The 25,436-nt window shown below is 42.1% G+C and overlaps 1 protein-coding gene across 6 annotated transcripts in view; it reads left to right on the forward strand.

Moving 5' to 3' along the window:
- The first annotated feature begins 1,140 nt into the window (after positions 1 to 1,140).
- ZRSR2 (zinc finger CCCH-type, RNA binding motif and serine/arginine rich 2) overlaps positions 1,141 to 25,436 on the forward strand; it is a 34,736-nt gene continuing 10,440 nt past the window's right edge. For 2 of the 6 annotated variants that reach the window (XM_520951.7, XM_063804833.1), the window contains exons 1-7: positions 1,141 to 3,265; positions 3,663 to 3,742; positions 12,587 to 12,668; positions 16,415 to 16,523; positions 16,839 to 16,925; positions 20,869 to 20,907; positions 21,834 to 21,952. In XM_520951.7, the coding sequence (XP_520951.3) occupies positions 3,225 to 3,265; positions 3,663 to 3,742; positions 12,587 to 12,668; positions 16,415 to 16,523; positions 16,839 to 16,925; positions 20,869 to 20,907; positions 21,834 to 21,952 (557 nt within the window). In that variant the 5' untranslated portion in view covers positions 1,141 to 3,224. The other 4 variants (XM_063804832.1, XM_063804834.1, XM_063804830.1 and 1 more) reach the window with 3 other exon arrangements.

Here is a 25,436-nt window from a genome sequence, read left to right on the forward strand (position 1 = left end):
ACAACAAGGCCAACCTGTTTCAGGCAGTTCCTCCATATCAGGATATTGCATTCCCAGTGCATTCTACAGTTATTCTTAAGAACTACAAGCAAGGAAGAAGGGAGAACCGGGTCAGTCCAAGGCCACCTGGAGAACTGTCTTGTACATGGGTTAGGGTAAAGTTGGCTATTCTAAAACTAAGCATCCACCCAAAAGAAGTCTTGGAAGATGTCTTTCCCTGTTAAATTCAAATGATGGTAATTATAGTTTGGAAGTGGAATTGGCTTTTAGAGTTACTTCCTGTAATGAAATTAACAAGCAATTCAGGCCTATTTCTGAAAATGAATTCAGTGGTTAATTGTTAAAAATAAATGTCTAACTCCTATAAAAGGAAATTTACATTCATTTCTAACTCACTAAAAAATCTATGGCCGGGTGCGGTGGCTTATGCCTGTAATCCCAGCATTTTGGGAGGCCGAGGCGGGCAGATTACCTGAGGTGAAGAGTTCGAGAACAGCCTGGCCAATATGGTGAAACCCCGTCTCTACTAAAAAATACAAAAATTAGCCAGGTGATTGTGGCATGCACCTGTAATCCCAGCTACGCAGGAGGCTGAGGCAGAAGAATCGCTTGAGCCCAGGAGGCGGAGGTTGCAGTGAGCCGAGATTTCTTAGAAGGAATTGTTACTTATTGTTCTGAAGTGAAAGTCTGGTCTGATTCAGAAGAAATGTTACAACAACTTAAACACTGATGCTTTCAGAATGGGCAGCAATTCTCAGCGTAAATTCTGATCACAGGGACCAGCAAAATTGGTGAGTTGCATAGCTACAACATTCTGTGCCATCCAGGGCACTCTAGTTTGGGGATACAACTGCCAAACCTCCAACTAGAGAGTTTAGTTTAAGATTTAGTCAAGAAGCAGAAAGGTAAAGGTGACAATGTGTAGTAAACCATGATAGATGTTATAAAAGGTGGAATACTTGTACTGGAAATGCATACAGCGCCTCATCCCCTCTCGAGGGGTCAGGAAGTTTTCACACTAATGATGGTGATGAGATGATGATGTAACAGCTAAAGTTTTGGAGGCATTCACTATTGCTAGGCACTGTATCAGCATATAACATGGCTTATCTTACTCAGTTTTCACAATAAAAGGGTTATGAGATGGGAACTATTACTACTATCTTGATTTTTACAAATGAGAAAACAGGAGTAGACATTAAGGAATTTACTCAAGATCACAGCCAACCAATGCACTGAGCTGGACAAGGTCAACTTGGGGGTGAAGGGCATATGTGTTGCTCCAAGTGTGTCAGTATAAGAGAGATTAGGGTGAGGTTTTATGCAGAGTTTGGGCTTCAGCTGAGTAATTCTAAGGAGGGATTAGGGGAAGGAAGGCAGTTTAGTAATTGAGTATCTCAAAGTTTAATTTGGAGGAGAACGGAACAAAGGTAGGCCAAGGAAGCTATTCAATCACTCAAAAGATAGAGGTTATTAGTCATTTTACAGCTGTAATGCATCCTTGGGAGGAACATTTTTTGCTTGGCCTTGTCCCTGGCCTTGTATGTGTACATTACAGTCTGATTATTAGTTGGGATGATTTTTAGTTTCTCAATCCCAACTCTCATTGCCCCAGTTTAATTCCTCAACACCTCTCACCTAGATTATTGTGATACTCTAGTTTTATCTTTTAAATCCTTTATATTGCAAAGCAGAGTGATTTACCCAAAACACAAACACAACCACAATAAGCCTCTATTTAAAAAGCTTTCAACGGTTCACTGTTGTCTCTACAGAATGTAAACAGAGCCTCTTAACATGGCACACCAGGCCCTCCTTAACCTAGCCCTCCCAGCTCATCACTACAACTGTATTCCTTGATATTCTCGAATTGCACTTTATTTTGTTTTTTTGAGACGGAGCCTTGCTCTGTTGCCCAGGCTGGAGGGCAGTGGTGCCATCTCGGCTCACTGCGGCCGCCACCTCCTGGGTTCAAGCAGTTCTCCTGTTTCAGCCTCCAGAGTAGCTGGGACTACAGGCATGTGCCACCACACCCGGCTAATTTTGTATTTTTAGTAGAGACGGGGTTTCACCATGTTGGCCAGGCTGACGAACTCCTGACCTCAGGTGATCCACCCGCCTAGGCCTCCCAAATTGCTGGGATTACAGGCGTGAGCCGCTGCACCCAGCCTCGAACTGCACTTTAAATTGGATAGCTGGGCGGGCGTGGTGGCTCGCGCCTGTATTCCCAGCTACTCGGGAGGCTGAGGTGGAAGGATTGCTTGACCCCAGGAGGTCGAAGCTGCAGCGAGTCGTGATTGCGCCACTGCACTCCAACCTGGGTGAAAGACAAGACCCTGTCTCTAATATATAAGAAATGAATAAATAAATTCGATTGCCAAAATTCTTGCTGTTCCCAGCATATTCCACTTTCACCTTTCAGCGCCTTTGCTTATGCTGATCTGACTGTAACTGCATTCCCACCCTTCTCCGTCTGGGTAAAGGGCATCTTCTTTCCAAACTCAACTCTTAGCATCAGAAAGCTGTCCCTGATACTGCATTTGAGTCGCATGTGATACTGAAAAAAAAAAGAAAAAAGGAAAAAAAAAAGAGCTCTCCCTGAATCCCTTGGTGGACTATGTTAGGTAAACTTCATCTTTGCCTGCATCATATTATGTATTGGTTCTTCTCTGCCCCCTCGATTGTAAACTCCTCAGGGGCAGAGGTAACAGCTTTGCAGCCCTGGGAGTTAGGTTTGCTTACGGGACCAGAACAGGTGTGACTGGCAGGGAGCGAAGTCTGGAGCTTTGTCTGAGGCGCTGATAGGTGGATCGGCGGAAGGACGCGGAACCTGGACAGGTCGGAAATAAAGCCGAGCGAGCAGCTCTGTGCGGGATGTGACTTCATGAGTGGATGCTGAGAAAAGCGGCAGGGTACGACTTTAACCTCCTAGCCACAACACGTCCTGCTAGGGCGAGGAGGGAGACAGTGATACAGCACTGGGCAAGTGCTGAAGCGACAATTACTTCTAGGGCGGGGTAAAAGCCCCAGGGTATTTTTGCTGGAAGGAGATATTTATTTGAGCAGGGTTCTGGAAGACGAGCCGCCGAAGGGTACCTCCGGCTTTCCGTTTCAAGTCCCACGCTGGTGAAGGTTGCTCGGTACCCGCGCCTGCGCGTGCCCGTCTCGGCTCTTAGGCCCGCCCTTTCCTGCCAGACCTGGAGGGGCGGGGCGGTGCCGGCAAGATGGCTGCGCCCGAGAAGATGACGTTTCCCGAGAAACCAAGGTAAGCTCCGTACGGGGAGATGAGCAGGCGAGCGGGCCGATCGTGGGCATGGAGGATGTGGTGGCAGGAAGAAAAGAGAAGCTGGGCCAAGCTAAGTGAGCCACCGCGGCAGCTCCATTCCTTCCTGGTGCGCGCCCTGGTGCCCTCCCCGGACTTGCACGGGCGGCTGTGGCTCAGGCAAGCGAGGAGAGGATCAGGTTGGCGGATGGAGAAGAACTGTCTGGGAGTGGGAGGATGAGGCGATGATAGATGGCTGTTCTGTAATTAAAATACAGGAAGCAAGGTTTCTCTCCTCAGCACCCGAACTATTTCCTTTCATTGGGCACAGAGGAGCAGGGAGCTCGGGCAGCGCTGCATTGTAGCCGCTGATCGTCGTGTATATGTCTTAATCTTCCAGCCACAAAAAGTACAGGGCCGCCCTGAAGAAGGAGAAACGAAAGAAACGTCGGCAGGAACTTGCTCGACTGAGAGACTCAGGTGATGGACTCTTTATTCTGTTTTCTGTGTTGTGAAATTGCTCTGTCCATTCCAGCCCTAACTTGAAGCCCCAGTGTCAGAAGGAAGTCAAATATTGTGTCGGAGGAAAAATAGCTGTGACTTCTGCCCCCAAGTAGTTATTTAGAAACACATGTCAGAAACAATGTTAACATACTAAAGGCAGGAAGAGGAAGTCTTGGTGAATGATCGCCCACTGATTCTGTGTAACTTATAAAGTATCTAATATTACAGTTGCAAGCTTCATGAATTACAGCAGCTAGCACAGTCCTTGCACACGTAGTAAGTATTCGGTGAATGTTTTTCTTCGTAAAACCAGCAGGAGTTGAAGGTATTAATTAGACGTTTTGCAAGTTTTTCTCAAACTTGACTAATATGAGACCCTTGGTTTACCCAAATTATTATGTTATTCAAATATATATCAACATAATACTAGTTATGAAGCTCATTTATTCATTTTTGAGACAGGGTCTTGTTCTGTTGCCCAGGAGGGATGTGCATCGGCACAACCACGGCTCACAGCAGCCTCCACCTCCCAGGCTCAAGCAGTCCTCCCACCTCAGCCTCCCAAGTAGCTGGGACTACAGGCATTCACCACCACACCTGGCTAATTTTCTTTTTTCTTTTTTTTTTTTTTTTTTTTGAGACGGAGTCTCACTCTGTTGCCCAGGCTGGAGTGCAATGGCACGATCTTGGCTCACTGCAGCCTCTGCCCCCTGGGTTCAAGCAGTTCTCCTGCTGCAGCCTCCTGAGTAGCTGGGATTACAGGCGTGCGCAACCACACCCGGCTAATTTTTGTATTTTTAGTAGAGATGGGGTGAAACCCCATCATGTTGGCCAGGCTGGTTTCGAACTTCTGACCTCAGGTGATCCACCCACCTCAGCCTCCCAAAGTGCTGGGATTAAAGGCGTGAGCTACCGCCCCTGGACCACCTGACTAATTTTTAAAATTTTCGTAGAGACGGGATTTCACTGTGTTGCCTGGGCTGGTCTCGAACTCCTGGCCTCAAGCAATCCTTCCACCTCGGCCTCCCAAAGTGCTGGGATTATAGGCATGAGCCACCACACCTGGCCTGAAGCCATTGTTTGACTATAAAACAATATATGGGCTGGGCGCGTGGTGGCTCATGCCTGAAATCCCAGCACTTTGGAAAGCCGAGGCAGATGGATCACCTGAGGTCAGGGGTGCGAGACCAGCCTGGCCAACATGATGAAACCCTGCCTCTACTAAAAATACAAGATTAGCTGGGCTTGGTGGCAGGTGCCTGTAATCCCAGCTACTCAGGAGGCTGAGGCAAGAGGATCAGTTGAACCTGGGAGGCAGAGGTTGCAGTGAGCCGAGATCCTGCCACTGCACTTCAGTTTGGGCAACAGAGTGAGATTCTGTTTCAAAAAACAAACAAACAAATAAAAATACATTTATAAATTATAAAACTAAATGAAATTACACATTCGGTAAAATTTAAATCTACATCAGGTAATGCTAGGGATGATGTGAAACTAATGCTCCTCACAATATGTATATGGCGCTGATGGGAGTTTGGAATGCCTCTACTAATGTTGCCTTATAGTTATTTACCACTTTTTCTATGAAATTACTGTAGAACCTTTATTTGTACAGATGGTCATTTGACCTTCACATGGCAAAACCTAACATTTATGTATTAAATCTACCTGCTTAATGCAATAAAATTAGGACTTAGTTATAAAATTATGTAGTAGTTATAAATCCAGATGGGAGCACTGAAATCACACAGTAGTACTGGCTTATAATGATTGTCATCCGCATTATCCAGAATATGCTCATGAAATTATCCTAGACAATTCTTAAAATCCAGAGACCATGGCCTCAAGTAACTAGGATTCTTGGACCTTGAGAAACATAGCCATAGAGGTTTTATTTACCATTGGTGTTCCTGAGTAATTATTTTAGTGTCAGTACTGGGATATTTAGAATGGAAGGAGCAGTGTGTTTAACTGCAACCTGTGTTAGCATTTCTGTCTTATTAGTTGAAAACTCATCCACTAGAGGCAGAACAAAGCATCAGGGATAAAAGGAAAAGTAGAATAGGTTGGAGTTATTGAGGCCCTTATTGTACTTCGTCTCTCCCCCCTTGAAATTTTCAGCTACTTTACTTTGTTCATTTAATCTGTTTTATTCTAAATATTATATATTCTAAATTTGTTTTAACTTCTTTCTCTTTTTCTTTTCCTGCACTAAATCCTATAACAGCTGGTATTTGTATTGTTTTGATTTTTTTTTTCCTTTTTACTTAGCAAAATGTGTTCAGAATGAGCCTCTGTGGAGAGTCAGGCGAGTCATGTCCCATGGTAGTTTAGCCCATTTTAATGGACTAAATCCAGGTCACTGGTCTGTCAAGATTATGTAACTAATGGCATATCCAAGACTAAGCACCTGTCTCTGCACTTCTGCTCCTACTTTTGCCCACTCCAACTCACAATTCTTTGCCTAGTGGTACTTCATGAATACTGTAGACTATGGAACACTCCTGGTTTCTTTTTGAGACAGAGTCTCACTTTCTCGCCCAGGCTGGAGTGCAATGGCACGATCTTGGCTCACTGTAACCTCTGCCTCCCAGGTTCAAGTGATTCTTCTGCCTCAGCCTCCTGAGTAGCTGGGATTACAGGTACCCACTATCATGCCCGGCTAATTCTTGTACTTTTGTAGAGATGGGGTTTCACCATGTTGGCCAGGCTGGTCTCAAACTCCTGATCTCAGGTGATCTGCCCACCTTGGCCTCCCAAAGTGCTGGGATTACAGGCGTGAGCCACTGCGCCCGGCCGGGAACACTGCTGTTTATTGTAGCACACATTAGATGGGTAAACATTACCCAGAAGGCTAGAATGTTGAGTGTTACTATGAGAGTGCCTTGGCAAATGATTGGAGTGCCTTGGCAAATGATTTCTGGAATAGTGAGCTCTTAATTACAGATAGCTTCTTTGGCATCCATTCTACTTGAGATAACTGGAAACAAGCTACCTCGTCAGAAATTAAGATATTAAAAGCAAGTTGCAAAACTATAGCATGATTCTGTGTGTACAGTTACATGTACAGGTTGAGTATCCCTTATCTGAAATGCTTGCGTTGTATTTACCAGTTCAGCATCCCAAATCCAAAAATCCAAAATTCGAAATGCTCCAATGAGCATTTCCTTTGAGCATTGTTGTCACTCAAAATATTTCTCATTTTTGGATTTGGGGTGCTCAACCTGTATAATACCATTGGATATACATTTGATCCTTGAACAATGTGGGAGTTAGGGACTCTGACCGCCCCCCGCCCCTCCCCACAGTGGAAAATTTGCATATAACTTTTCACTCCCCCAAAACTTACTATTAAGTGCCTGCTGTTGACTCTAAGCCTTACCAATAACATAAACAGTTGATTAACACATACTTTGTATGTTATATGTATTATATACCATATTCTTATAATAAAGTAAGCTAGAGAAAAGAATGTTACTAAGAAAATCCCGAGGAGGAGAAAATATATTTGCCCTTCATTAAATGGAAGTGGTTCATCATAAAGGTCTTCATTCTCCTTGTCTTAATGTTGAGTAGGCCGAGGAGGAAGAGGATGATTTGGTCTTGCTGTCTTGGGTGGCAGAGGTGGAAGAGGTGGAGGAGGTGGAAGGGAAGGCAAGAGGGTAGACGGCACTTGGTGTAACTTTGCAGAAATACATTATAATTTCTGTCTGACATTTTTGCTTTTTCATTTCTCTAAAAATGTTTCTATACAGTACCAATTCTTCCACCACTTGCTTTAGTTTAAATGCATTAGTTTTCAGTATAGAAGGGTCCATAAAAGAAGTCAAAAGCAGTCTTGAATAATTGGCCCTTCTGCCAGATTGTCTAGTGTCAATTTGTTTTATGGCACTGCTTCACCTAAGTTTTCTTCCTCATCACCTTGCACTGGTTTGGAAGGACTCATCCCCATCAAATTGGCTTTTGTTAACTACTCTGGTGTGTCTGTTAGCTCTTGAATTTCTTCAAGATATCTTGAGACCCTTCACCCCGACCCCCCTGCACTTTTCTCCCCCCATATTTACAATCTCTTTCACGATTTCCTTGATTGGCTCTGTCTTAAGTCCTATGATGCCATGCACAATATCTGGACACAGTTTTTTCTCCAGCAGGACTTTGTTTTGGGCTTGATGATTTTCATGGCTTTTTCTATAACAACAATAGCATCTTCAGTGGTATAATCTTTACACACTTTCTTGATACTCTCTGTATTAGGGTTCTCTCCCATAGCATTGACAATCCTTTCCGTAGAGTACCACGTGTAATGAGCTTTAGAGGTTCTTACGACCCCCTGGTCTAGAGGCTGAATTAGAAACATTGTGTTTGGGGGCAAGTAGACCACTTTGACACCTTCAGTGTTGAACTCATGGGGTTCTGGGTTGCCAGGGGCATTGTCCAATATTAAAAGAATTTTAAAAGCCAGTTCCTTATTGGCAAGGTACTTCCTGACTTCAGGGACAAAGCATCAGTGGAACCAATTCAGAAAAAAGGATTTCCATTGTCCAGGCCTTCTAGTTGTACAACCAAAAGACAGGCAGCTGGTGCTGATCTTTTCCCTTCAAGGATTGGGGGTGAGGGTTAGCAGCTTTATAGATAAGGGCAGTTCTGATCATAAACCCCACTACGTTTTCATGAAACAGTAGAGTTAGCCTGTCTCTTTTTGTTTTCAATCCTGCTGCTTGCTTCTCTTCCTACTAAATGTCCTTTGTGGTGTTTTTCTAGAATAGGATACTTTCATCTGCATTAAAAACCTGTTCAGGCCAGGCGCAGTGGCTCACGCCTGGAGTCCTAGCACTTTGGGAGGCCAAGGCGGGTGGATCACGAGGTCGGGACTTTGAGGGCAGCCTGGCCAACATGGTGAAACCCTGTCTCTGCTAAAAATACAAAAAGTAGCTGGGCGTCCTATTCACGCAGATATCCTTTCTCCTCAATGATTTTCTTTTTTGTTTTTTGTTTTTTTTTTTTTGAGATGGAGTCTTGCTCTGTCGCCCAGGCTGGAGTGCAGTGGCATGAACTCGGCTTACTGCAACCTCCGCCTCCCGGGTTCAAGCAATTCTCCTGCCTCAGCCTCCAGAGTAGTTGGGATTACAGACACGCACCACCGCGCCCGGACATCATGACTTTTCTCTGCTTCTTGAGAGCACTTCCAGCATCGCTAGTCGCACTTTATGTGAGTCTCATGATGTTATTCAAGGTTTACCATTTTGTAGTAAACACAGTGAAAAATACGCCAGAGATCACTTCTTACTGCCATACACAATTTACTGAAGAGATGAACTGCTCATGCAGAGATGAGTAGTGTCACAAGGTGTTTTAAGTGAATACTCATAGTATTTGAGCTCACTGCAATAGCAGCAGGAGGTGGCTATGAAATTATTACAGTAGTGCAGTGTGTACTACAGTTAATTTTTTTCTTCCTTCTGTACCTCATTGGATGCGTTTTTTTCCTTGTTTTGTACTACAGTTAATTTCATGCAGTTATGATTTAATACTGCATATTTATGTTTGTTTACATTTTTCCCAACTGTGAATGTGCCATATATGGTCTATAAATATAAGTTTTGATAAATTTTAACTTTAAAAAAAGTTGTCAATGATTATGTTGTAGCACAACTTTTATAGTAATATTCAAGGAAAAATGTTTGAGACCGAACTTCTCTGTCTTAGAATGGAATGAAGTCAGAGATCATTTTGTTTCAAATCCTTTTTTTTTTTTTTTTTTGAGACAGAGTCTCGCTCTGTCACCCAGGCTAGGGTGCAGTGGTGCAATTTCGGCTCACTGCAACCTCTGCTTCCCAGTTTCAAGCAATTCTCCTGCTTCAGCTTCCTGAGTAGCTGGGATTACAGGCGTGCACCACCACACCTGGCTAATTTTTTTATTTTTAGTAGAGATGGGGCTTCGCCATGTTGGCCAGGCTGGTCTCGAACTCCTGACCTCAAGTAATCCGTCCACCTCGGCCTCCGAAAGTGCTAGGATTACAGGCATGAGCCACCGCTCCCTGGCCTGTTTCAAATGCTTTAAGCAAGGAAACAATAAAACACTTAACTTATATTGTAACAGTATCTGTATATGTGCTGCTCAAGCCAGCACAGTATTGCTTAACAGTATCTGCATTAACTTTTTTTTTTTTTTTGAGACGGTGTTTCGCTCTTGTTTCCCAGGCTGGAGTGCAGTGGCGCGATCTTGACTCACTGCAACCTCCACCTCCCGGGTTCAAGCAATTCTCCTCCCTCAGCCTCCCGAGTAGCTGGGATTACGGGGGGCTGCCACCACGCCCGGCTAATTTTTGTATTTTTAGTAGAGATGGGGTTCACCATGTTGGCCAGGCTGGTCTCGAACTCCTGACCTCAGGTGATCCGCCCGCCTTGGCCTCCCAAAGTGCTGGGATTCCAGGCATGAGCCACCACGCCCAGCTCTGCATTAACGTTTTATAATAGATTTATATTTATGGTAGCAAATGATAAAATAGACTAGTATGTACATATATTTTATGCATTCATGATATACCTTTTTCTTAATTTTTTTCAGTGTTTCTAGGCCATGCCACTTACCTATTTTTTTTTCAAATTGTTGCAAATCTCCCCTAAATGTTCCAGTGTGTTTACTGAAAAAAAATCTGTATTTAAATAGACCAAGGTGGTTCAAACCTGTGTTGTTCAAGGGTCAGCTGTATTGTATTTGTATGTATTGCATATGTCCGATTGTACACGTGGGGAAAATGCTGTACCCAGAAATGTTAGCAATCACTTCTGTGGAGTATATGAGCTTGGTTTCGAGGTGATGGGGAGTTGAGTGAGTCAGTCAACAGGTGTTTGTGAGTGTCAGCTGTGTCTATGCCCTGTCTAATCTATGGCATACCTCTGCAAGTAGTCAGGCCATATCCTCTGTGCCAGGTTCTCTGGCCCTTTAAGTACATTAGATCATTTAATTATCTGAACAATTAGATACTATTTTATATGATTGAGAACTTATTCTACATTTGTTGCCCATTTTAATTCCAGCTGCTGAAATAATAAAGTTTACTTACTTAAGAAAAGTAAATTATTGTAATTATCTAAGACTGGACGAGCCTTCAGTTAGAACTGTACTCAACACATGTGACAAACAGACTCTTTTTTCTTTAAGCCTGACATCTGTAACATTTCTTTAAGATTATTTCAGTCTTCCATTTCTCTTCCACTTTCACTGATTTTTTTTCCCAGATTTTGAATGGGAGAGGATGTAAATGTCTATTCTATTAAAAGTTGTTTTTTCATGTTTTTATTTGGGAAATGTTCTAATCTACAGAAAGTTGAAAAAAAGAGCACAATAAATATCCATGAACCCTTCAGCAAGATTTGCCAGTTGTTAAAGTTTGGCCTTTCTTTCTTTCTCTCTATTTAAAGAGATACATACATAGAACATTTTTTCTGAACCTTTTGGATGGCAGTTGCAGATAGCAGCACCTCACCCCTAAATTCTTCAGCTTGCAACTCCTGAGAATAAGGACATTCTCCCACAGAACCACAATACCAAACTTGCACCTGAGTACATGAGCAGTAATTCAATGGTATCATATACAGGCCATATTTAAACTTCCCCAAACCAGGATTGATTGTTTTGAAAAACTCAAGCCAGTTATCTTGTGGAATGCCCTGTATTCTGGATTGTTCTGTCTTCTCATGATTAACTTCAGGTAACAACACTCTTTAGAACAAAGGATTACAGAGCAGATGTTGTAAACTTCTTATTGCATACATCATGAGACCTTTCACGTCAGGTTGTTGCACTCCCGGTGATGCTAACTCTGGTTAAGGTGTTACCCACCCAGGGCCGGACATGCTGGCTCATGCCTGTAATCCCAGCACTTTGGGAGGCCGAGGCAGGCAGATCACGAGGTCAGGAGATTGAGACCATCCTGGCCAATGTGGTGAAACCCCGTCTCCACTAAAAATACAAAAATTAGCTGGGCATGGTGGCGCGCGCCTGTAGTCCCAGCTACTTGGGAAGCTGAGGCAGGAGAATCGCTTGAACCCAGGAGGCGGAGGTTGCAGTGAGCCAAGATCGCGCCATTGCACTCCAGCCTGGCGACAGAGCAAGACTCCATCTCAAAAAAAAAAAAAAAAAAAAAAGTGTCCAGATCGCTCCATTGGAAAGCATTGCATTTTTTTTTCTTTTCTAATTAGTCCTCATGTCTGGGGTGATATGTTGAGATAGTGTGAATATACTCTTCTAGCAAGCTTTCATTCGATGTTTTTAATGTCTTTGTCTAAATTTTACAGTGGGGCTTGCAAAAGTGATGATTTTTCTACTTAAGTTTTTCTCCATTTTTTAGTTACCATTCTTCTGTGAAGATGGATGTTCCCTTCCACACCCCCACCACCTTTTTTTTTTTTTTTTTGAGATGGAGTTTCACTCTTGTCGCTCAGGCTGCAGTGCAACGGCACGATCTTGGCTCACTGAAACCTCCACCTCCTGGGTTCAAGTGATTCTCCTGCCTCAGCTTCCCGAGTAGCTGGGATTACAGGTGCCTGCCACCATGCCAAGCTAATTTCCTTTTTAAGTATAATTGTGGAACCATTGATTACTTTTTAAATGTAATGTGCTATCTGCCACCCCTATTGTCCTTTTTGATGCTTGTGTTGTACCAAAGAAGGTTGATCAGAGACCTTTTTGTTAGAAAGTTTAAGAAAAAGATTTTTACCATAATTTTATACATTAAAGATTACATGTATTTTTTTCCTGAATTTTTGACCAAGGATTTGCAGCGCTCAGTTTAATAAAACATTTAAATTCCCTAGGACTCTCACAGAAGGAGGAAGAGGAGGACACTTTTATTGAAGAACAACAACTAGAAGAAGAGAAGCTATTGGAAAGAGAGAGGTCAGTGCTAATTGAAACACTTAAAGTGAATGAAGTTATTTTATTGGAATATTATCAACCTTTACTAACCAGTACCAGTCTTCTGTATAAAATCTTGTACCAAATAGGTCTTATAAAATATCCCGTATAAAGTATTTAAATCTGTAGTTGATGGGCTAAAACTAGATGTTATTTTTTTTAAAAATGGAAGTACTTTTCTTCTGTTTTTGCTAATTTATAATTTTTTTCTTTCTTTTTTTTTTTTTTTTTTTTTAGACGGAGTCTCGCTCTGTTGCCAGGCTGGAGTGCAGTGGCATGATCTCAGCTCACTGCAATCTCCGCCTCCCGGGTTCAAGCGATTCTCCTGCCTCAGCCTTCCGAGTAGCTGGGACAACAGGTGTGCACCACACCCAGCTAATTTTTGTATTTTTAGTAGAGACAGGGTTTCACCATGTTGGCCAGGGTGGTCTTGATCTCTTGTGATCAAGTGATCCGCCTGCCTCAGCCTCCCAAAGTGCTGGGATTATAGGCATGAGCCACTGCGCCTGACCTGTAATTGTTTTTGAAAACAGAAAAAAAACAAAAAAAATTAACAAATGTAAAAAGGGAAAAGACTTTAATAATTGCAACACACCCGAAGATAGCCACTGTTAAGAAAGAGAAAAAGAAAGTGTAAATGTACTTTACGTGTGTCTTTCTATAATGGCATGATATTTATACATATTTTTCTATAAATTGCTTTCTTGCTAAATATATAGTGCATTTATTTCAGTACTGATGCAGGGATCTAATTCAGCCATTTCAGTGGCAGTACAGTACCCACTGTACAGATGTAGCATAATTTATTTGCTATTCATAGTTTATTCATTTATAATTTATAGTTCTCTACTGATGGACTTTCAGGTTATATTGGTTTTTTACTCATATGTAAAAAGTTGCAGTAAGCATCCATGCTTATATATCCTTGGTAATTGTCCAGTTATTTCCTTAAGAAAATGACTAAAAATGAGATTGTTGGAATCAAATCATAAGTCCATGTAAAATGTAGATGGCCAGGTAGAAAGGGCTTCCTGGTTTGCAGTTTGCAGCCCTTCTGGCAGTGAATGTAGGGGCCCATCTCCCCATACCTTCACTCATACTAGGCATTATCAGTTTATAAAACTATAATGAAAAGTTGTATTTCACTGTTTCAAATGCACATTTCTGAATTAGGTAGAGTATCTTTTTATATGTTTTATTACCTATTTGTAGATTGCTCAAGTCTCACACCTTTCTCTTTTGGGATACATGTTTTTTTAAAATTTGTTTTTGTTTTGTTTTGTTTGAGACGGACTCTCGTTCTGTCACCAGGCTGGAGTGCAGTGGTGTGATCTCCACTCACTGCAACCTCCACCTCCCAGGTTCACACGATTCTCCTGCCTCAGCCTCCCGAGTAGCCGGGATTACAGGCGCGCACCGCCACACCCAGTTAATTTTTTTTGTACTTTTAGTAGAGATGGGGTTTCACCATGTTGGCCAGGATGGTCTCGATCTCTTGACCTCATGATCTGCCCGCCTCGGCCTCACAAAGTGCTGAGATTACAGGTGTGAGCCACCGCGCTCAGCCGAAATTTCTTAATGTCTCTAAGCTTCTATTTCCTTGTCTTTAATATGGAGATAAAGTCAATCACAGTATCCACCTCACAGAATTGTGAAGATTAAAGGAGGTGATGGATGTATAGTGTTTTTTAACACAGTGTCAGCAGATGAGAGGCGCTGTGATAGCTCTAGTTCTTATTATTATAGATTTCTGTTATGATGAAGACAATAGATACGGTATGAAATAAGAGAGTAATTTTTTTCCTGTTTATTTGAAATGCTTCTTTTAAATCACATACATGTATCTTTGTGCTCCTTAGATCTTTATTTCTTTATGAGTTGCATACTATTGTTGAAAAGCAAGAAAATTATGTAAAAATACTGTATGACTTTATGTCCTATTTCAAAGCAGATGTATATTCAAGTTATTAAATTTAAAAATTTTTAACATTTTACTTTCTTGTGGTCTTAATTTATATATCATTTGGTTCATTTATATACAATTATATGTTTTTCAAAAGATTTGTAAATCAGAGTTGTGCACACTGAAACATCTATATGGTACCCTCACACATGGCATAGGAACACTGATAGATGCAATGTGCCAGCTTCTGCCATGGCTAAAAGATGTGTTCCTGGAATCTGTATTTGGAAATGTAATATATTTTATTTAAAATTGTGGTTAGGTCCCCAGACTAGACATAAAACTTTACTGAACTCCTAATAATGCTGAAGTAATATAGAACAGTTTCTCATATTTCATTTCCCTTTTATAAATTCAGTGGAAGAATGAATTTGAGGTTCTACACACCTAATTGGCAGGTAGACTTTGGAAATCTAACCCCCTCTTAATATTAGAAATTTGTGATATTGGATGTCTGAGACACTTGCCACTTTAAGGTAATACCACTCATTATAATTGGTCATATAAAAAATAGACTAGACACTCACTAATTTATTTTTATTTTTTCATTTTTTGAGACGAAGTCTCGCTCTGTCACCCAGGCTGGAGTGCAGTGGCATGATCTCGGCTCATTGCAAACTCCGCCTCCCAGATTCAAGCGATTCTCCTTGCCTCAGCCTCCCAAGTAGCTGGGATTACAGGCGGCTGCCACCACGCCTGGCTAATTTTTGTATTTTTAGTAGAGATGGGGTTCACCATGTTGGCCAGCCTGGTCTCAAATTCCTGACCTCAGGTGATCCGCCCGCCTCAGCCTCCCAAAGTGCTGGATTACAGGTGCGAGCCATTGCACCCGGCCCTCACTAATTTATTTTTATAACTCCATTTCTTAAAACCTGTAGCTTTATTTTAAAAACATGATCACAATGTACTTTTATTTTCCTTCTTTTGGCTGTTTAGGTGTTTGGAGGCAAACCACAGGAGTCTCTTAACTGTGTGTAGTAGTAGTCCAAAGGTTTATGGCAGAGGATACTGGGTTTTCAGCGTGCTGCCATGATGGAATTGCTACTTTTAAGAATAGGGGCTGGGTGCAGTGGCTCACACATGTAATCCCAGCACTTTGGGAGGCCGAGGCAGGTGGATCACTTGAGGTCAGGAGTTCGAGACCAGCCTGGCCAACATGATGAAACGCTGTCTGTACTAAAAATACAAAAATTAGCCTTGCGTGGTGGCGGGCACCTGTAATCCCAGCTACTCGGGAGGCTGAGGCAGGAGAATCACTTGAACCCGGGAGGCAGAGGTTGCAGTGAGCCAAGATCACGCCACTGCACTCCAGCCTGGGCAACAGAGCAATACTCTGTCTCAAAATAAATAAATAAATAAAAATAAATGCATAGAATAGGAAGGGAAATGCTTTCTGAATATGAAAAGGTAGATGCTGCTTTGAAACTTGCTACCCATTTTATTGTCACCTAAACGTCACTGTGATCAGTCTAGAGGGAAAGTCATAGTGTCCTTTTTTCTGTAAAGTATGTCACAGCCATATATACCTATGAAATGTAAGAGGGATTTTAAGTTATTACCCATTAGGAAGATAGTTGCTGACACGTGGTGCTTTTCCAAAAGCTCTGCTCTTCTCGTTCTCTTACACCCACTTGACTGCTTTAATAGAAAATAGCTTTCGTGATATTTGAATCAGTCCCAAAATGTGTCATTTTGCTCTCGTGTGTGTGTGTATTTGTGGATTAATGCCCATTTCTTTTATCTGATTACATCATTATACTGATAGGCAAAGATTACATGAGGAGTGGTTGCTAAGAGAGCAGAAGGCACAAGAAGAATTCAGAATAAAGAAGGAGAAGGAAGAGGCGGCTAAAAAACGGCAAGAAGAACAAGAGGTATGGTAGGAATCACGTAACTAGTGAACAAACTGATTACTTCACCATAATAACTCTCATGAAGAGTTGCCTATCTTGGGAGGTTGGAGTGAGCTGAGATCACGCCATTGCACTCCAGCCTGGGCAGCAAGAGCGAAACTCCATCTCAAAAAGAAAAAAAAAAAAGAGTTGCCTATCTTGAACTTAAAAAAAAAAAAACAAAAAACTGATCTTATTCAGTTTGCCAGTGTTTTAAGTTTTTCATCTATGTGCGCTGTATGTGAAATGTTTTTAAAAAGTGACTGAAACAAAGTTACTTTTTCTTCCCCTTTAAAGAGAAAGTTAAAGGAACAATGGGAAGAACAGCAGAGGAAAGAGAGAGAAGAGGAGGAGCAGAAACAACAGGAGAAGAAAGAAAAAGAGGTGATTCCTGTCATGGGATGTGCTGTGTGATGAGTTTGAAGAATAAGCAGTAGGCATGTCAGAGTTTGGGTTTTTTTTTTTCTCTTTTTCTTGTCATTTCATTGTTTGTTTGGAAAGAATCATATTTCAGTTTAGACATAACACCAGAGTTCCCTTCTGATGCTCTTCTTCGGGTCCATGCAGTGGCAGATTCCTTAAAGTTTTCTTCAGCTTTACCCTGTTTACCCTTTATACTGGGCATTGGCAAATGTTGTAAAGGGCCAGATGGTAAATATTTTAGGCTTTATGGTTTGGTCTCTGTGGCAAACATCCAACTCTGCCAGTGTACCCTGAAAGCAGCCATCGATAATATGTAGATGAATGGGTATGGCTGTGTTCCAGGAAAGCTTTATTTACAAAACAGGCAGCTAGCCCTTGCTTTATAGCAAGTTATGTTTTTCTGAGGTTCTGCTGTATATGAGTTGACTTCTTTAGAGAATAATACTTTGTTTTGTTTCCACATTTATTTAGGTCATAAGAGAACTGCTTATGACATGTCAGCAAGAATTAGAGGATTTAAAGAAATCAGGAACTCAAATATTGAGGAACTAGGAAACAGTTTTTGTTATTTGTATTAAATCTTGACTTCCTCTTCCACTTAGGCTATGAAGACAATTGTAGCTAACACACAGTTGCTTATTTAAAAAAAAAAATCTGTGAGGCATATGTGTGTATGTATCTTCTCTATCTTCCAGGATTCTTTTTTAAGGATTGATTTGGTATGTTTTACTGCTATTCCTTGACAGTATATTTATTTCAGAGGTATCACAGCTCATCTTCCCTTGACTGATTCATCAGGATTTGTCTTTTCTGTAATACAGCTAAATTTAAATAGCATAAAATTGGATAATCACCTTATAATTGGGAAAAATGCATGTGTCTTCATTGTAGTCAATATGGGGCAGAAGCAGCCTCCACGATCTTTGTTTTTTGTATCTTAGGCCATCAGTTAATTTCAGTGCAGATTTTAAACACCTTTATTTGAGCACTTCTTTCCAGATGAGGCAAGATCATGCTAGGTTTTTAGGGGGCAGAAAAATTGTTTGGAACTTGTCATTTTTTTATAGAGAGGAATTAATTCCCATTTTAACAGTAGAGTGTTCCTCAACTGAGGTCTTTCAGGAATTCAGTAACAGCTAAGGCCTCTTTGGAATGCTTTTGTTTCAGAGGAAATCTGTGAGACTTCAAGGAGAAATGAGGGAAATGAAATAGATTCTAAGCTTATAAAAAAGAATCAGCAGTATGTGTTCCTGCTGTATGCTAGACACTTCGCTAGCGGACAGAGACAGAGCAGTGAAAGACACAGTCTTTGCTCTCATTGAGCTAGTTTTTTATATGGGAGTGTGAGATGATAAGCAAAACAGATCATTCAAAATGTGATCATATTAAGTGCTATAAAGAAATAAAGCAGGCCAGGCGTGGTGGCTCACGCCTGTAATCCCAGCACTTTGGGAGGCTGAGGCGAGAGGATCACGAGGTCAGGAGTTCGAGGCCAGCCTGATCAACATGGTGAAACCCCGTCTGTACTAAAAATACAAAAAATTAGCCAGGCGTGGTGATGGGCGCCTGTAGTCCCAGCTACTCAGGAGGCTGAGGCAGAAGAATCACTTGAACCCGGGAGGCAGAGGTTTCAGTGAGCCAAGCTTGAGCCACTGCACTCCAACCTGGGCAACAGAACTAGACTTCATCTCAAAAAAAAAAAGAAATAAAGCAGAGTGATGTGATAGAGTAATGAGAATAGAGTTGTGCTTCTATAGATTGCCTGCTCAAGGAAATTTCTGAGGAGGTGATGTTTGAGCTGACACCTGAGTGGAGAGATCTCAGCAAGAAGAAGCCTGAAGCTTGAAGGCTGAAAAAAGGCCAGGGAACCTGAAATCTAGAGTCCAAAGGAGAGAAGGGCAGTGGAGGAGGTTGCTGAGGGAGAGGGGGCAGTGGAGGGTAAGCAGAGTCAGATCATGTAGGGCTTCCTGGATTTGAAGGAGGAGTTTGGATTTTATGTTTCCTATAATGGGAAGCCATTGAAGGGGTTTAAGCAGGGAATGACTCTGTCTCATTTATATCTGTACCTTTTAACAGATCATTCTTTTTAAAAAAAATTTTTTTTGAGATGGAGTCTCATGCTGTCGCCCAGGCTGGAGTGCAATGGCGTGATCTCTGCTTACTGCAACCTCTGCCTCCTGGGTTCAAGCAATTCATATGCCTCAGTCCCCCGAGTAGCTGGGATTACAGGTGCCTGCTACCACGCCCAGCTAATTTTTGTATTTTTAGTAGAGACAGGGTTTCACCATGTTGGCCAGGCTGGTCTCGAGCTCCTGACCTCCAGGGATCCACCCGCCTCGGCCTCCCAAAGTGCTGGTGTGAACCACTGCACCAGACTTTTTTAACAGATCATTTTTACTTTACTGAAACCTCTGCCTCCCGGGTTCAAGCGATTCTCCTGCCTCAGCCTCCTGAGTAGCTGGGACTACAGGCGCCCATCACCACACCCGGCTAATTTTTTGTGTTTTTAGTACAGACAGGGTTTCACCATGTTGACCAGAGGACAAGGAGAGAGAGAGGAATTCAAGTCATATTTTTAGGTTTTTAGTTTGAATAGACAGATAGACTGGCAACACTATTCACTGAGGGAGCATTCAGGTGGATGTGGGCCAGGGAGTGTAGAGGACAAGAGTTCTGTTTTGAGCACCACAAATAAGCAACTAGACATACGAGTCTTATGTAATGCTTTAAGGGGCTAGGGAAGATAAGACTGTCTGTTAAACATAGGTACAACTTGTTCAAATGCCAATTAGGTAGAAATTTACTGGCGTATTGCAGAACCTCCTTTGCCTTATTAAAAAGTTAGAATTTTCTCCTAAATGCTAATTACCACTGGTCATGTCATATTTTAGCTTCTGCTAAATGTTTATGATTTCATCTAGCATTGTTTTTTGGGTTTTTTCGTTTGTTTGTTTGTTCATTTTTTTTTTTAGACGGAGTCTTGCTCTGTCGCCTAGGCTGGAGTGCAGTGGCGTCATCTCGGCTCACTGCAACCTCTGCCTCCTGGGTTCAAGCAATTCTCCTGTCTCAGCCTCCCAAGTAGCTGGGATTACAGGCACGTGCCACCACACCTGGCTAATTTTTGTATTTTTAGTAGTGACGGGGTTTCACCGTCTTGGCCAGGCTGGTCTAGAACTCCTGACCTCAAGTGATCCACCCGCCTCAGCCTCCCAAAGTGCTAGGATTATAGGTGTGAGCCACCATGCCCGGCCTAGCATTGTGTTTTATATTCACTAATACCCCCTTTTACGAACTAGGACATGGTATATATACTCAAATATACTAAGTATTACTATTATTGAAACTATTATAAGACTATTTTAAATATTTTGCAATGTGATCTGGTAAATTTTCTATTTGAATAGAACGTCTCAGCTATGGGCCGGGCACGGTAGCTCATGCCTGTAATCCCAGCACTTTGGGAGGCTGAGGCAGGTGGATTGCTTGAGCTCAGGAGTTCGAGACTAGCCTGGGCAACATGGTGAAACTCCATCTCTACAGAAAATACAAAAGTTATCCAGGCGTGGTGGTGCGCGCCTGTAGTCCTAGCTACTCGGAAGGCTGAGGTGGGAGGATCACTTGAGCCTGGGAGGCGGAGGTTGCAGTGAGCTGAGGTCACGCCACTGCACTCCAGCCTGGGTGACAGAGTGAGACCCTGTCTCAAAAAAAAAAGAGAAAAGTCTCAGCTATATATCCTTTGAATATATCCTTTGAATCACAAAAGATCTGTGATTCAAAAGAAAACTAGAACTTGTGTGCGTGTGTGTGTTTTAATTGTTCCACTTGAGATTCTTAACCAGAGAAACCAGATGTGACTTACCTGACTTCTGGGTTTTTATTAGTCCTGTGTTTGCACCATTTTTAGGAAGCTTTGCAGAAGATGCTGGATCAGGCTGAGAATGAGGTATTTTTAAAACCTTACATTGATAATTTGAGACCAATTAATGTTTCCTTAGAAATAATAGTTCAAGTAATGTTAGTTTCGTGGTAGGTTAGTTAGATCATGTTTGGATATCTGGACTCATGTTTATGATGCTTTGATTTATACAACAACAACAAACTTTATTGATGAACAAATACAAATGGTATTCATGACCCCTGTGGACTGGACCTGTTTAGAGTCCTTACAGTATGTTTAAGCAACATCACATACCGTTAGCCTCCAGTGGACGGTTTACCTTGAATCAGAGTAACTTCTATTTCTGTCTGTGGTGGTTCCCTAATAAGTTCGTGGACCCTTTTTTTCTCTTTTTTTCTTTTTTTTTTTTTGAGACGGAGTTTTGCTCTTGTTGCCCAGGCTGGAGTACAATGGTATGATCTCGGCTCACTGCAACCTCCGCCTCCCGGGTTCAAGCAACTCTCCTGCCCCAGCCTCCCAAGTAGCTGGGATTATAGGTGTGCACCACCACGCCCAGCTAATTTTATATTTTTAGTAGAGATGGGGTTTCTCCATGTTGGTCAGGCTGGTCTTGAACTCCTGATCTCAGGTGATCCACCCACCTCGGCCTCCCAAAGTGCTGGGATTACAGGCGTGAGCCACTGCACCCGGCCTTCTTGGACCCTTTTTAGAATGGATGGAAACCTTGGCGACTGCCCCTGGTGGCAGTAGTGATACCAGATAAAGGAAAGTGACCAGGAGCCAAGAGAGACATGGAGCTCATGTCTCAGTACCGTTGTTTGTAAAGTCTTGATTGCCTGTTCCAGCTTAAATGTTTGCATTATTAAATGAAACAATGTTTATCTTTGAGGAAAATATTTTAATATACTTTGAAACATTTCGTCTTTCATGGGTTTTTACTCCACCAGTAAAGTCATGGTTATTTTCAACAGTTGGAAAATGGTACCACATGGCAAAACCCAGAACCACCCGTGGATTTCAGAGTAATGGAGAAGGATCGAGCTAATTGTCCCTTCTACAGTAAAACAGGAGCTTGCAGATTTGGAGATAGGTAACTAATTTTGTTTTATCATGTCAGAATGAAGTGATTCAAAATGCTGACGTTTTTGAGTTCCCCTTTTGGGAGAGGCGCAGGTTTCCATTTCAAATGTCCGTCATCAGACATCTGCTGCTTTCTTGCTGCTGCTCTCGTTTTCCCAGCTGATCATCCTCTGCTTTGACCATCCCTGTTCCCTCTATCCTTGTTCCCTGAGTGGGCTTAGCCTAGTTCTCTGAGGGTGCTTCCTTCGCATTCCACATCTTTAGGAAGCCACTTTGCTTGTTGGTTTCTTCCTGAGCCTGCATTAGTCCATGGTGGACAACTGGGTTGGGGAAATAATATATTTGAAGAGCTTAGAGCAGCTTGGCTTTATTTTTTGAAGGGCACACACTGTCCCCAAAACAGGCTTTTAAAACTTGGCATGTGCCAGGAGTTCCAGGCTGCAGTAAGCTATGACCACACCACTGCACTCCAGCCTGGGTGACAAAACAAGACCCTGTCTCCAAAAAGAAAAAAAAAAAAAAAAAAACTTGGCATGTGTAAAGGGATATCTGTGAAAGACAGGATCCAAATGAGGAGAGGAAAAGTGTTTTAATTTCTGTTGTCAGTGAGTGTGCCCAGACTCAGGTACAGACCGCTGGGTTCAAAACGGGCTTCAGTGGCTGCCAGTTTGGGAAAGTTGCTTAAGCTCTGTGTGCCTTCATTCTCTCATCTATGAAATGGGATTAAACATAGTCTCATCTTTCTGAGGGGGCTGTGAGGCCGAAATGAGCACACATACCCGTAGAACAGGGCCCCAGGAGTGCTTGCTGGCATTTTCATTATTGTGACTCTTGATGTTATTCTGTGAGACACTCTTCTTGTTCCCTGCCCCTTTTGGGTCAATGTTTTTGAAAGAAGATGTTCATGTGGAAACCTAGTGTTGATCTCTTCAGTCATTTAGCAAGTCTTCGAACACCTATTATATGCCAGGTAATGGTGATTTTTATAATTTGGCCTGTTTATTCATGAACAACTTAAAGTAGGTAAATAATTCCTAATGGTGAATGAGTCCATCTGAGGCAAAATCTGATAATTATCACCATATATTCTGCAGAAGAGAAGATCTAATCATAACCTTAACATCCTATTAATCCTGAAAAGGGATTTGAATAGTAAAATTCAGATGTATTTAATCAGAAACCATATGTCATCTGTCAGCTTTACTTTATTCATAAAAGTATCCATGCTGTGAGGTTTTTTTTCTTCTTCTTCTTCTTTGAAAATATATCCTTCTCTATGGTTCTCTCCTTTTTCTTTTTGAATTTAAGCGTTCACACCATTTTTCATTTTTTAAGAACAGTGGTTCCCAACCCTGGATGCACATTAGAGTCATCTAGAAAGCTTTAAAAAATTATGTCCTACCTCAAGTTGAGTAAATCAGAATATCAGGGCCAGGCGCGGTGGCTCACACCTATAATCCCAGCACTTTGGGAGGCCAAGGCAGGCAGATCACTTGAGCTCAGGAGTTTGAGACCAGCCTGGGCAACATGGTAAAACCTGGGATCTATAAAAAAAAAAAAAGTAAAATAAATAAATAATATATTTTTATATATTTATATAAAAATATTATATAAATAAATAAGAAGAAGAATACCAGGGACTTGGGTGGCCTTAGTTTCAAAATGTCCTCAGGTGTCTCTAGTGTGCCCTAGGATTGAGAGCCACTAATGTCGAGGGTGTATGTCCTTTTGTATTTTAGAGGTGGGATTGCAGATGTCTGGAATGTCTGTGAAAAGAGTCATGGGATCTGCTAACTAGTAGAAAGCCTCCTCTTGAAAAACTGGGAACTAAGAAAAGGAAAGAGACTTTATTCCCTTTGATACCTTTAGAACCGTTTCTCAGATATACACTTTATCTAAACAAGAAATGGTAATGATTGGTGTAAAAAACTTCCCACCAAAGAAAAATGCACTGTGAATTACCTTTCAGAGACAACTGAGACTCCATGTAAGTTCACATTTGCATGGGTAGTTGAACCAAATTGCATTTAAGGTTTTCCAGCTGCAGGATCCCTCATGTAGGATCTATCTCTAACATTTCCTCCAAATTTAAGACCCGTGGTAGCCTGATTCTTGATTCTCACCCCCCTTTTTTTTTTTTTGAGACGGAGTCTCGCCCTGTCACCAGGCTGGAGTGCAGTGGCATAGTCACGGCTCACCGCAAGCTCTGCCTCCCAGGTTCAAGCGATTCTCCTGCCTTAGCCTCTCGAGTAGTTGGGACTACAGGCGCATGCCACCACACCTGGCTAATTTTTTTTGTATTTTTAGTATAGACGAGGTTTCGCCATTTGGCCAGGATGGTCTCGATCTCTTGACATTGTGATCCACGTGCCTCGGCCTCCCAAAGTGCTGGGATTACAGGCATGAGCCACTGCTCCCGGCCTAATTCTCCTTTTGTTGGGCATAAGTGAGAGGAGGGGAGATGTCTTAAACGATTTCGAGAACTTGGTTGACAGGCCCTACCTTGTGGGAAGAGGGAATGGCCCGTCATGCTCTCAGATCCCATCTCTCCTCAAGTCATTTCAAGGAAATATGGACAGTGGTCAAATTAGTTTGCGAGCATTTCTTTTTTTTATTTTATTTTATTTTATTATTATTCTTTTTTGAGACGGAGTCTCGCTCTGTTGCCCAGGCTGGAGTGCAGTGGCACGATCTCCGTTCACTGCAAACTCCGCCTCCTGGGTTTGCGCCATTCTCCTGGCTCAGCCTCCCGAGTAGCTGGGACCACAGGGGCCCGCCACCATGCCCGGCTAATTTTTTGTGTTTTTAATATAGACGGGGTTTCACCATGTTAGCCAGGATGGTCTCGATCTCCTGACCTTGTGATCCGCCCGCCTCGGCCTCCCAAAGTGCTAGGATTACAGGCGTGAGCCACCGCGCCTGGCTGCGAACATTTCTTAAAATTTTCATAGGCATATGAAATTTTACCATCACAACTATCAAAGTATAACAGCAGTGTGGAGATTTTCATCATTCAAGTGATAAGTTGTGACATGAAATTCTGCGAAATTTGCAGTTACAAAATCCAGCACCATCCCTTTAGACAAGTAGACTGCTCTGTTCCCTTTTTATGGAGAGCCTTGGTGACTTGCTCCAGATCGTACAGCTGTTCTGTTCTGTCGTTAAGTTTTGTCAGAGCATCAGAGGAACACTTCCATAACCTCAGCATTTCTTTGGTTGGTTGTTTTTGTAATTAGTACAGAGTTCAATTCTAGAGCCATGCTGGAATTGGTATTTTTTGGAGTCACAGCTTTGAGGGGAATCTATTTGTTTTTCTCCTAAAAGGTAATAATTACTAATGGAAGGTAAAACTTAGTGGTCTATTTATACCTCACTTACTTCCAAAAGTGATTTAAAGAAGGTTCGTGATCTAGCGCATTAAGTTAGAGAAAGTAAAGGAAATTGAAAGCAAGGAAAGGAAGAGAAAGTGAGTTATTTTCTCCGGGTTTTTATTT

The sequence above is a fragment of the Pan troglodytes genome, chromosome X (genome assembly GCF_028858775.2).
Source record: "Pan troglodytes isolate AG18354 chromosome X, NHGRI_mPanTro3-v2.0_pri, whole genome shotgun sequence".
NCBI lineage: Eukaryota > Metazoa > Chordata > Mammalia > Primates > Hominidae > Pan > Pan troglodytes.